We start from the raw sequence: 13412 nt of genomic DNA, 5'->3' as shown, positions 1-13412 counted from the left end.
ATTGTTATGTCATGCTTGCATTGAATTAACATTATGTTATTGTTATGTCATGCTATGTTCTTCATGTTCTGCTATACCTACATATTATCCACATGCAGCATTTTCTAACATATTTTTCAGTATATATACAGTGTATATATATTTTCACGCATTCGTTTTCCTTATTGTATCTCATAAAAAGGCTATTATGTTGGCGCTATGTTTTATTATTGTAAGGTGGTGATGCTGTATCTGCCTGAACATCATACTGTCTGTGCTGTTATACATATAAACTTTATTGACACAACCACATTACTGTTTGTATATACGATGTCAAACACAGGCAATAGATGAAGAACTGGTGAGCCATGATTAGTGTTTTAAGTATGTGGAAGTCTCCATTCAATAAATGCTGGCAATAGCAAAATATTTTTTACAATTTCTTAAAAGATGAAAAAATTTTCAATACTGCCAGTTTGAAGAACTTCAGTTTGCTTTGCAATGTCAATTTCATTATCAGTTCTCTGTACACAAATAGGACAACTCTGATTTGATTGGTTCAAGACTGATGCATTGTAGACTAGCTGTAAAACATATTGCACATTTCTATTGTTCTCCCCAACATTATTGATATGTATGAATGCATATTTGTATGCATAGTCTGATCAGGGCAAGAAATTTCAGTAGACTGCATATTTGAAGTTGTTTTACAGTATGAAAAACAGCTCTCAATAAACCTCTTGCTGTACATGAATATGTTCCCGTGGACGAGTAATGCAGCTAGCGGTTCAGGTTTGGAGCTGTGGCATCACTGGGGGATGCGTGTGAGACCTTGTTTGCCCCGAGTGCAGCAAGAGTCACCAGGCGTGGCGCTCCGGATAAACGAGCTGGCGAGTCCGAGGCGATTGATTGCGAAGCGATTAAGTGCTAAGCGATTGATTGCAAGGTGATTGATTGCGAGTGCGAGGCAATTGGTTGCGAGGCGATAGATTGCGAGGCGAGTGCGACGCGATTGATTGCAAAGTGATAGAGTGCGAGGCGATTGATTGTGAGAGAGTGAGAAGCGATTGATTACGAGGCGATTGATTGCTAGGCGATTGATTGCGAGGCAAGTGCAAGGCGATTGAGTGCGAGGTGATTGCAAGGCAAGTGCAAGGCAATTAATTGCGAGACAATTAATTGCGAGACGATTGATAGTGAAACGATTAATTCCGAGGCGATTGATAGCGAGACGATTGATTGCAAGGCAAGTGCAAGGCAATTGATTGTGAGGCGAGTGCGAGCCGATTGATTGCAAGGCGATTGATTGCGAGTGCGAGGCGATTGATCGCAAAGCAAGTGCAAGAGCGCGATTGTCAACTGCTCGGCGGCTAAAGACTGGTCGGACAAGTCGGGGACTTGGCAGAAAAAGTGCGCAATCATCAACTGCAAATATAGACGGGTATGAACGGATGCAGGAATCTAGACGCAAGAATCTTGAACATTTACTATATTTTACACGCATTTAGCTGTAAAACACATTGCAGATTTCCATTGTTCTTCCCAACATTATTGACATGTATATGTGTATGCATACTCTGATCAGGGCAACAATTTCAGCAGACTGCATATTTGGAGTTGTTTTACAGTATGAAAGCCAACTCTCAATAAACCTTATGGTGTACGTGAATCTGTTCCCGTAGGCGGGTAATGCAGCTAGTTGTAAATATGCTATTACCTATGACATCACTCAATGAAAACAAATTATCAGCAGAATATACAATATATATACTGAAAACTGTTATTCTCTATCTTCCATTGTTTACAGAAAGTACAGACAGATCTTACCTTATTTAGTAACCTTGTAACTACGGCACAAGAACCAATGTATACAGCTGACCAGAAGGCATAGAGGAGTCCAAGAACTGCCGGATTACTTTCGAGCTTAAAAATAGAATTATGTGAACTTGATCAGATTATACTGGCTTAGTGGACAAAAGTAAAGTACTTGAAAAGAAACAAGAGTTGTGTGAGCCAAGTTGGAACTTAGAGTTATAAACTTTTAGTAAAAAATAGAGTTACATAGTAGGTGCATATTATTAACATTTTAGGTATATATGCAAATATCTATTTTACAAGCCTTGGAGGATTCACAGGCTTGGAAAGATGCCTTAAAATATGAAGGTGACAGTTAGTTGGTGTTTACGAGATAAACCTGCTACACCGAACCAACTACCCTAAGTATTATAATATATTACCTGATGCTATGAGAGGAGAGTAATGATTGGCTGCTGCAAGATATTTTTCCCTTTAATCATTCAAAGCAGCGTTTTTGATACTTTTTATTTGTTGGGACTGTGTGGCGGACGCCGAGCAATGAATTTATTTCTGATGTTTTATCCTTATATACTCGCATATAATTGCTCTTATATGTAATTTGCATATTGCATTTTGCATTAAATAAGCCACTCTAATACTCTGTTAGCGACTCTATTAATCATTATTTTTTATACAGTTTCCTACCCGGTTCCATGATACGGTCCGGAGGATATATACGAATATATAGAAAGCGCTTTCACTAGGAGAGCGGAGTAGTCGCAGCTACACACCTAATGGAAATTCCTTTGGAATAAAACAAACGAAAAATGATACTCACTTCTCTTAGAATATATGCAGCAATCTTGCAATCTAGATCATGCCTGAGTAAAGGCCGACTGAACCTTTACAACTGCTTACAATCTTTTTGGTCTGCATTACTAATGATTACTTAGGAATGCATTTCTAAGTTGTACTAATAAGTTTTTATAAACCTTAAAAATGTATTTTCTCTACTATAAAATTCCAAATATTGCAGTAGCGTTGACAAAGGCTCATGATATGGCTTCTATTCTTGGTTAAAGCTTAGAAAAATTTGTGCCCTAATGTGTTCCTGAAACTTGTAGTCGCTACCTCACCCAATAGTTCCAATCGATCCTATTCAATTATGATTGTCGTAGAAAGTTTTTAGAGTTGTACCAGCAATCAGACTTCTTGTTGAGCCACTATTAAATTTTAAGTGAACTATGTGAATACCATCATAGTGATTTAAGTATTGAGACTTGCTGTTTCTGTTAGCTACCAAAATTATTTTGTTTCCATCATGATTGGGAACAAAAATTACATACATTTATCTAAAAAGTAGCTTCATAAAGCAAAAGGCAACAGCATATAAAGTGTTTCTGTTTAAATTGATGTGCTCCAGATGGCTGCACCTCAGAAACCTTCCGGTAAACAGTTCCTATTATGTTACACTTTCACTTGCCAAAATACTGTCATTAGCCATTCACATTCTTTGTATCTCCCAAAGTTAATTTTCAACAAACAGCAGACCTTAGCTAAAAACCTAGATCAGCATTTGTATTTTGTGGTATAACTTAGTTTATCACCCCTTCTCAAATTATTTTAATTTTTTTCTCAGCTCAAAATATAAACATTCTAATAAATAACTGCACAATTAGTTTTTAAAGGAAAACAAAATATTTATTTGTTATCCTATTAGTTGGTAAGATCAAGGATGAATCTTATGTTGGTACTCAATATTAACAGGCTAGACAGTTCTAACTATTTTGTAAATTTTTCATACAGAGACTTTAAAATGTAGAATAAATAGCTAGGTCAGTTTTAACATCCAGTGAAATACTCACATCATCTATGTACAGCTCTGTAAGACCAATGTTTCGACACGTGGCTTGCATTCTTGCCAAAATATAAGTCAAACATAACAGCACACATCCTGGTATGGTCAGAAGTCTAAACAACCCTTGCTGAGATTTCTTTTCTTCTTCCACTGAAATAAAAATTGGAAAAATTGTAGAATTTTATCTTTTGTTACTGGCTAGCACCTGTGAGTACTTGTTACTTGTTAGCACTAGTCAGCCTCTGAAAATACATGGTTACTTCAGGAATATTTATTTTTAGTAAATATTATGTTAGCACTTGCTAGTACTTATCAGTTAGTAACTAATTGGCTAGTTGATTTTAGCATCTGTCAGTATCTGTTGAAACTTGTTATAACAGTTTGCACCTGTCAGTAATTAACTATTTTGCTATACAGCCGTTTAGAGTGACTTGCGATTTTAAACCATTACACTACAGAGAGCTAGAGTTTACCACAGATTGTGATGCATTCCCATTAAAGAATGTAGAGCCTAATGCACTTAGACAAAAGGCACCATAAAATATTTAATTATACTTTGAGAACTAATTGCAGTTAAAATGTACTTCAAAGATTTATTGCTGTACCCATAATTGTTGTACTAATAGCTTACAACTCTCAATAGATCAAGCACCTGCTTAAATTGTCACTATAGGTGAGATAACCCATCCAATGATTTTAGTAGATTACTGTCAAATAGCTAATCACATTTATTGATGACAAGCCTAGTTAAAGGAGGCGGATAGTTACTGATGAATGTTAAACAAAGAGTGTAAAAATATATTTTATATTTTTGAATAGAAATTAAATAAAAAAATTTCTGTAGTAAATATTTAATGTTTTAAGAACGCACACCGAGTATTCTATCCCTAAAGAATTACTGCTAGAATAGGTATGTAAGCAATGTTTTCTTTGCTGTCAAACAATATATATTAACCAAATTTACAGTTTTATCATCTCTCTTTGGTAATATTGCCTTCCTCACAGACTTACCAACAGCTGGAATGAAGAATGCGATGAACAGAGTTAATATGATCAAAGTTCCACCAGAGACCCAAAATGTTGCAGTATATCCTACAAACTGAGACAGGTACAAGTTGACAACAAGGTATGAGTAAATAGCCAATGAAGTTTTGCTAGACCAATGTCACTATCTCAACAGGAAGGAAATGGTATCCAGCGGACAAGAACAGGTCGAGACATGCTAGCATTTACATCCTGTTGCAGTGGCTGATGAATAGGTTTATTTATCCTTGCCCTCTAAAGGCTGCGATTATGCATCACTGGTTTAGCCCACAGTGATTTTACAGATGTACACATTTGGTTCTGTAAAGGTGTCTAGTTTGCCCTCACCATTTCTACAAGTGGTTGTCAGTTTAATCGTCGTCGACCGGACTATAAAACTAGAAGATTGAGAATTGAAGACTAGGAGTGTGTAAGATAGTGTAATTAGAATATTAATAATATACAGTTACAGTTATATAATACTAATAGCCCTAACACTAAAGAGAAGCAATGCTCAAAAGTTACATAGCATTCTGAAACTTCATGAGTGATGTCTAAAAACATTAAAGTTTTGATTTTCTAAAGCTAAATTAGCTACTACACATCTTAACAATTCAAATTGACAGTACTCAGTTAGAGAAAATGAGGCAAGTTTTTATCAAGTTGTAGAGACCCCATTTCTTTGAATAGGCAGAAGGTCATGGTTGCTCATGGCTAACTCTCTGGTTATGTCTACGAATTTAAGAACTCCAAGTTATTGTTGAGAGTAGCCACAATGTTTAATACTTTTACATGCGTTGCAGAGGTTTAGTCTCAAACAATGCATTAACAGAGAAGAAATTAAATTTTACCTCATACAGTATGCCTCCTAGTGCTGTACCAAAAGCAAAAGCCATCCCATTCCCTACTTCTACTACAGCCTGTAGACAGGAAATAGAGTTTCAAAACATTTTATAGCGTTAACAAATTTGTTAAATTGAAGTAAGATATAAGAAGAATATACAAATTGATAGAAATTTTTAGCGTTATTTCACTACACATGGCATGATTTAACTTACTCAAATCCAAGGAGATGTACTAAAACAAGTGTAACGTCAATAATCAGTATATTTAACCAAACTAATACACAGGTATTTTCAGGCTAAATAAGTTCGAAGCAATGTTTTTGAGTGATAATTTCTCACTAAACATTACCTGATGCATCATAGTTGAATATAATAAATAACTGACTTGGTTCCAACTGAAAGGTGTAGATGTGGGTTATTAAAATAGCCATATGTATTATTATGTTGAAAGACATTGAACACACTTACACCAAGTATTGAGATACAAAAGTGTATAAAAATTGTGCGGGATTAGCAATATACATACTATGACACTGGTAGTCTGGAATCCTGAAGCTTTCAGTAGTATACTAGTTGTGGAAATGGTTACCATTGCGGAGCCCGCTCCTGCAAAAACTCGCAGTATGGTACATAAGGCTAGGAAGCTCCATCCATTTGATATTGCTCCCACATATCTAAAATACTTTTTTATTATTTTTCACTGTACAGCACAGCAAGATGTAAAAACTATCCAAGCATTCCAATTTAAATGCATTTTTAACTGCATGCAACAAAATTTGAGGTTAAATTTATTTGCGCTGTTATTATAGATTTTACAGAAATATACGTAAGAACGGCAGCTAATGACAGCAGAGTTATTAACATTTATAGCAAGATTATGATGCTATTATCATGATTACCTTATTTAGGTTAATAGATAAGAGAGATAACTCAGTAAACATATATAACATGACTTCATATCATGAGAAAGGTGTTTTGTGCAGTTTAAATAAATTGAAAGAAAAAATAAACCACTTTAAAGGTTTTCAAACTTTGACAAACAACTGTCACTTTCAAACTTTATATTATGAGGAAAATGTTTTATGGTCAAAGAAATTATAAGATTATTATTATCATGATTACCTTATTTAAGTTAATAGATAAAAGAGATAACTTTGTAAAGCTTTTGATGATAAAACTGCTATATTTTATAATTTGTTGTTTAAATCTTATTACAGGTATTTGAACTTACCCAAAGAGTATTGGACTACTTCCTGCCATAAGAGTTCCAACTATACACATACTTTTAGGTGGCCATCTGGTTAGCTAAAACAACAAATAAATTCACTCAGTAGATTTTGATATCAAGTGTATTCAGGCACCACATATATGTCATCTATAGTTACATGAAAATAAAGTGAAATTCAACAAGTCAAATAATTTAGTAAATGATGCTCAATCCAACAATATATGTTTTAATACTATTAAAATTAATCAAAGTAACCACTCACTAGTTTATGTTTATAAAAAAGCAGATACTAGAGTCTAACGAATAAAATGTAGAAATCGACTCATTTAATTTGCTCTCAAATAGTAATAAGATTCTTTACTGCTTTGTGCATATGATAAGCTGGAGCACAATATGTGTAGTTAGATTTACCTTCTCTCTATTGGGAATGTATTTATATTCTACCATTGGGAAGTAGACATGATTATTATAACCTTCAACTCTCTGAATAACTAAGACCTATGTAGTTCTTAACATGAGTGCAGGCCTGGTTAAGGTCTTTTGTTTAAAATGTATAATTAGAATATGTTAATCTTAGCTTGAAATCTAAAGATACTCATGGAAATATGGGAGTTGTGCTAACGCAATGAAAACTGTTAAACTCAAGCAGTTTCATGCATCATCCAATGTTAGTTTTAGCCTTTCATAAAAACTCTTTTTTATTAAAATTTATAACCTTTTAGCTTGTAGAATAAATGACTGTATGCTCTAATTTTGTAATTCAAAACTTAATTGAAACCCAAAGCTATGCTATGTTTGAACTGAAGAAATACAAATCAAGTGCGTAGTAATTACTGTAGCTTCTTTTTAAATAGTTCTCTTACTTTTCACTTAATGTAATCTTTCTTTTGTATATAAGATACTTCTGGTAAATAGAGCTGTATAGTCAATATGTACTATTAAGTTTTTTAATATTTGATAAAGGTTGACTTACAATTGTGCCAAAAAACGGAGCGAAGATAAATCTGGCAAGGTCATAGGCAGAGTAAACAATTCCAATGTAAGCCATAGTGATACCTTCGACCCTTGCTACTTCTGGATAAAATGGGTAGATCAATGTATCTGACCCTCGTGATAAACATTGTAGAAACACCAAAAATAGTAGCATTCCATATTTTTTATTAGAATTTGTATCAAGTAGACCATCTTTCATGTCAGGATCATCAGCGGATAACAGCTGTGTCTCATCATCATCAGTTGATTCCATCCTAGTTAATCAACTTAAAATGCAAAACATAGTTTAGAATGACATTCAGTGTAAGAACTTAACTCTATCAAATACAAGAGTGCCTAAAGAGTCATAAATTAAAGCATTAGTGAAGATATTGTAGTTTAATTAATTACCTACTTCCTATAGGCTAGATATACTACTATAATCCTAACAGTAGGCTGCATAACAATCAGTGAAACTGTGCATGAACATGCTGTTAGTATATAATCAGGCAATACATCTACTTTTCGCTTTCATCAGTAACTTTTTTTTACTTTTACTTCATGCTAGAAAAATCAATTGAGTTCTTGAAGTTTCAAGAGGTTTAATGAAAGTATCAAAAGTCTGTTTTTTTACAACTATGGTTGTGAACATCAGAACTCGAACATTTAAAATAGAAACCTATTCTTTCTGTGAAACAAACTTTAAACTTAGCATTTTAAAAACATTTCAAATGTTCCCAAACATTAATACTAACTGATATTCATTACAATCTATTTTTCAACATTATTAGCAGACATTTACGTACATAAGGACCAATAACAACTGAGGCCGGTGAACAGAACAGAAACAGAACTGATGAAGAAAAAGGTTTTTCCTGTATGTTTATCCGGGTTCCTACAGTCTCCAGCACCAGAAAAAGCTGTGATTCAGTCTCATAACAAAGCTGTCTCAGTAACAATAACATCGTTTCCAGCCGGCAACGAAGTTGGAATTATAGTTCAATGCACGCAAACTAGGTGTCAGGCGGTACTGAAAGATTGCTATTGGACGTTAGTAAGTTCCTTGCTCTTGCTGTACATATGAATAATAAGCCCTGATGGTGTAGCGTGTTGAACTGTGATATGAAGTACTGGTGCTGATGCTTACTCACCGAGCAGAAACGTTTGATGTATCGATCTACCACTACCGAGTTTGAGTGGTGATATCGATTAAAGATCTTAAGTCGTCTCTAAGATCGGCGTTCTGATAATGGTAGTAGCTGCAACCACTGAAGGAAACTGCTGGTACTAATTTTTATGATGACCAGTACCAGCAGTTTCTGCTGGAAGCCAGTACTGGTCGCCTCGCCTCCGCACAGCCTCCAGTTTGTCATAGGTACTGTCTGATGCAAAATCCTAAGATGCTGAGGCATTTTGCAGCACAGGATAGTGAGGACACACAAGCTGTTATTAAAATTTCTACTAACCTGGTATGTATACCAAAGTATACGAGTATTTGAGTTGATTCTGGTAGCCTGCTTTGTCTCACACTCTTCAGCTGAATCTTGTACTTACAAATTTAAGATTGCTCTAGTAGAGCTAATTTACATAGTGTCTCGCTTCATTTGCCATGATAAAAAAAGATTAATTATTGCTATTAATTGGAAGCTCAAAGAAAGCAAGCCTAAGGTTTAGCAGGTCAAACAATAATATTACCATATATACCATACTCTATGCCTCATCTGATGTTTTTAATCGATTTACTCAGTGCAATATGATGACGGTACAAGGGAGATGAAAATAGTTTTTACTTAAATTTATAAGTCAGGTATAGGTTGGTGACTTACGGTTAGCTGCTGATGTTAGATCAATTGGTTAGTGGTAATATTTCAAGCAGTAAATTGATATAGGGTTGTATACTCGATTGCTAATTGGACCGTACAGTGAAATGATTACATATTTGAGATTGTTGTTAATTTAAATGGTTGCTAATCATAGCTACTGTAAAACGTAATGATTTTTTGTTTTCAACTTGGATTGTATAGCATTAGCAGAGTTTTGCTCTTGCTATCTACTCTATATAGTATTTTTAGTTCATTGAGATTAAAAAGATCCATAGTGGCCCTTTACCTCTCCACCAGAATCAGTCGCTTGTTTGATTAATACTGCATTCAAACTAACCGATTTCATGCTGATTGTTTGGACAGTTTTAATCACCGACCAAGAACTGTCTTGTGTAAAAGAGCAAATGAGCTTAAGATCAATTTAATCTAGGAAGAAATTGTATCGAGCTGTTCGCAATTGAGTATGATTCTAGACCGACTTTCAATTTCAGTAGTCAATGAAATCACTTTTTCACAGTGAATCACACATTTTCATTTAAGGTGAATACCATATTTTTTTTCACATCCTGCGACGTTTTGCTATGGGTTTCAAACGCGGGTAATAATTCTGTGGATAGCAACCTGATAACAATTGAAGCATCTGCTTTAATTATCATGCCATTGCTATAACATTACTATAACATTTGAACTAGATGATGTTAGCAAAAGTTCATCATACCTAGAGTTATCCCAAACTTTAATGATCATTCTTTGCATTATTAGTGATAAACTGAGCAGTTCAAGATAATTGGTAAACTTAGTAATAACTTCTACGAGAAACAGTCAACCAAATGCACTTTGTGACTCGCTAAAATTATATCAACTGAAATAATCATATCTTGCAAATACAAGTAGATACCGCCTGATAACTCCCATAAAATTGTTCGGAAATCGAATGCCAAAATGCTGTTTGCCAATTGGCTGATGTAAACACAGCTTGTCGGGGAACACTAAGATGCCTGGCCCAGATGGAGGTTGGCTGACTTCCGCCACAATGCTATCAAAAAAATTATCAACCTAATACCTAATAAAGATGCAGACATGGCAGTGAGGAAAACGTTGTTAGACTTCTGAATTTAGTGATTTGTTGCTTCAATCAGCCAGTAGATTGAATCAAACACACAAAAAAAAATATTTGTAGAGTATCTACCAGGGAGGGCCTCACAATGAACCATTATCATAAAAACTGTATTTACAAATTCTGAGACAGAAAGCATTGTGTGAGCAAAAAATGTTTTTATGAAAAATTGTAACGCTTTTTTATTTTTCAATGTGTAAACGTTTGCTTACTGAAAAAACAGTACTCAACCACAACAGTCAGCGAGAGTTAGCAGGGGTCAGCGGGAGTCAGCAAGGGTCAGCGGAAAAGAGTGGGGGCTCTTTGGGAGTCAGCGAGAGTTAGTGAGAGTCTTTGGGAGTCAGTGAGAGTTGAAATGAGTTAGAGTCGATTGGAGGCTATAGTTATAATTACTAATAGGAGGCACTGGATAACAACAATCTTTAGGTCTATTTATTTCAGCTTCAGACATGGAGTCTGAACTAACAGGCAATTAACAGACATGCCTTGCTCCTTGTTAAATATTTTCTACAGCTCAGTGGAAATAGAATCTTGATAAAGTGCTCACCAAGTGTAGAATGATGAAGCAGTTCAGCAGCTGGTTGTGGTTGATTTTACGTCTGCTAACCTCCGTAATGTTAGATGAATTTGGGAGCAGACAATTTAATAATATCCATATTAGTTGGCCGTTTTTTAAAATCAACTATGAACGTTTCTGAATTGTTAATACATGACTCGATTGCAGATTTTATGTGAGACTCAAGAATTATTGTAACTTAGCAGATAAGAATGTAATGTTAATGCAATGTAATAACATATCATAGATTATGGAAATATTGATACATTGCAATGATATAGCAGGGACCTACATGTATACTGTAGCTACTGAAGCAATGCCCAAATATCAGTCTATAAATAAAAATGAACTGGTATGGTGTACCATGATGAAGATCATAGAATGAAAATTTGTTTTATGGAATTACTAAAGATCTGTTTATAGATTTTATTGGGCGTCATCTGTGAGTCTTTTTGCTTTTTTTACTAAGTGCAGAGAATGAATTATTGCCACAATTAACAGACAAATTAGCTCAGACGGTTAGAGTACCATTGTAACAAGTTGATTGTAGGGAGTTTCAACCACAAATTGATCAATGTTTTAGCAATCTTATTAACTGCTTGTACAAAATTTTGTGATTGCATGGGAGTTGACGCATTTAAAACTTCCGTCATTGTAACAAAAAATAAAAGGATTTTGCAGTATCCATACTGCACTTTATCGTTCTTAGCAATATCATATAGATTTAAAAGTCAGCTTTTATTAATAATAAATTCATGAGACCTTTTAAACAAATCACAAATGAAGCTGACTTTAGATAGAAGAAATTACAGAAGAAGTTTTAATCTGTTTAATGCACACCACTCATTTAAAAATAATCAAATATACATGTACATAAATTATTTAAAACCGCATTAATCATCTAACTATCTTCATTAAATGCGAAACCAGCCAAACAGTTTAGAAATACTCTCCGTGGAAGGCTGTGCCAAACAGGTACTATGCATGTTGAAACACGAGTCAGTCATGCATATCTTCACAGATTAAAAGTTTAAAAGGTTTACTTGTTGTTTAAATGAGTGCTGTGCAGATTTTAAATGAGTACAACAAATTTAAAATCACATAAATCATTAAATCATCTAAATATCTTCATTAAGCGTGAGGCCAGCCAGCGCAGAACAGACGCTGTAAATTTTGAAACACGAGACAGCCATGCATATCTTAACAGATTAAAAACAGACCGCTCAAACCTCTTTGAAAGGACATTTATATGATGTGGCAGAAAAGTGGAATTAAGGCTTATATAGCTATGTATCTACACTATATATATTTACATTATTTCCTATACATTAACATAGGAAGTTGGTGAGTTTCTGGTTACATACTAGACTGGGAACCACAAATCAGTTCAAGCTCACCTCTTTATATACCACGCTTCTTAATAGTCAAGAACTTGAGGTAATTGACTGACTTGAGGAGAGAAGGAGTTGTACCGTTTTTATAGTTTCCCCAGGCAGCTTTAATTTACTAACACTTAAAACTTAAGTCACTCACTTTACAACTTCTCTGATAAGTGTGAATCATTTTAAACTAGTTCTATTAACTCCTGGAATGTCTTTAAAAGTAGTATGGTGTAAAGAGCTACTGGTTACAACTGACATTTATTAATTGAGCTCTGATAAGCCATCACCTTTTGCTCAATGTTTCAATATTTAGCATCAATGATAGAAATGGCTGCTATAGACAATGGGGTTATGCGCGATCAATAATAGGGTCTCAGCCAAAGCTGTAGGCATTGATAAAGGGAACGCTATCATAATAGTTGTAATGGAAAAAATTCAAAGACGATTTCAGACTATTCAAAAAAGAGAGAATATTACTATCAATGCCAATGGTTTTAATATTTCTAGAGTGATATTCACTTTGTCTCCCAAATTAATACAAACTTGCTGAAAGCCAAAATCACTTTGAATCTGAACATTTCCAAAATTTGAGCTGAGAAACCCTATTGTAAGAGGTCTTCATTGAACTGATGAAAGTTGAAGTTATACAGAGTAAGGGGAGATAAATCTAAATTAACAGTAACTAAAAATAATAACTAACAATAATAAACAAATTTTCAAGTGAGTCAAATATCTTCAGTTCAAACAGAGCACTTGCTCATCCTTGGCAATCTATAAACAAAGCACCTGCTCATTCTTGACAATCTACAAAGATATCTCAACTTGAAAAGAA

General features: G+C 34.4%; 1 protein-coding gene across 3 annotated transcripts in view; it reads right to left on the bottom strand.

Annotated features, from left to right (window-relative positions):
• Nucleotides 1-13412, bottom strand: part of LOC137401225 (MFS-type transporter SLC18B1-like) — a 32775-nt gene that overhangs the window by 5560 nt on the left and 13803 nt on the right. Inside the window, exons 1-8 of one of the 3 annotated variants that reach the window (XM_068087626.1) lie at nt 9169-9228; nt 7704-7989; nt 6734-6807; nt 6029-6176; nt 5509-5577; nt 4646-4733; nt 3642-3784; nt 1807-1902 (exon numbers count right to left, since the gene is read on the bottom strand). In XM_068087626.1, the coding sequence (XP_067943727.1) occupies nt 1807-1902; nt 3642-3784; nt 4646-4733; nt 5509-5577; nt 6029-6176; nt 6734-6807; nt 7704-7976 (891 nt within the window). In that variant the 5' untranslated portion in view covers nt 7977-7989; nt 9169-9228. Of the gene's footprint in view, nt 1-1806; nt 1903-3641; nt 3785-4645; nt 4734-5508; nt 5578-6028; nt 6177-6733; nt 6808-7703; nt 7990-9168; nt 9229-13412 lie in introns of those variants that run through there. The other 2 variants (XM_068087627.1, XM_068087628.1) reach the window with 2 other exon arrangements.

The sequence above is a fragment of the Watersipora subatra genome, chromosome 7 (assembly GCF_963576615.1).
Source record: "Watersipora subatra chromosome 7, tzWatSuba1.1, whole genome shotgun sequence".
Taxonomy (NCBI): Eukaryota; Metazoa; Bryozoa; class Gymnolaemata; order Cheilostomatida; family Watersiporidae; genus Watersipora; species Watersipora subatra.
This window is presented reverse-complemented; position numbering and strand designations above follow the sequence as displayed.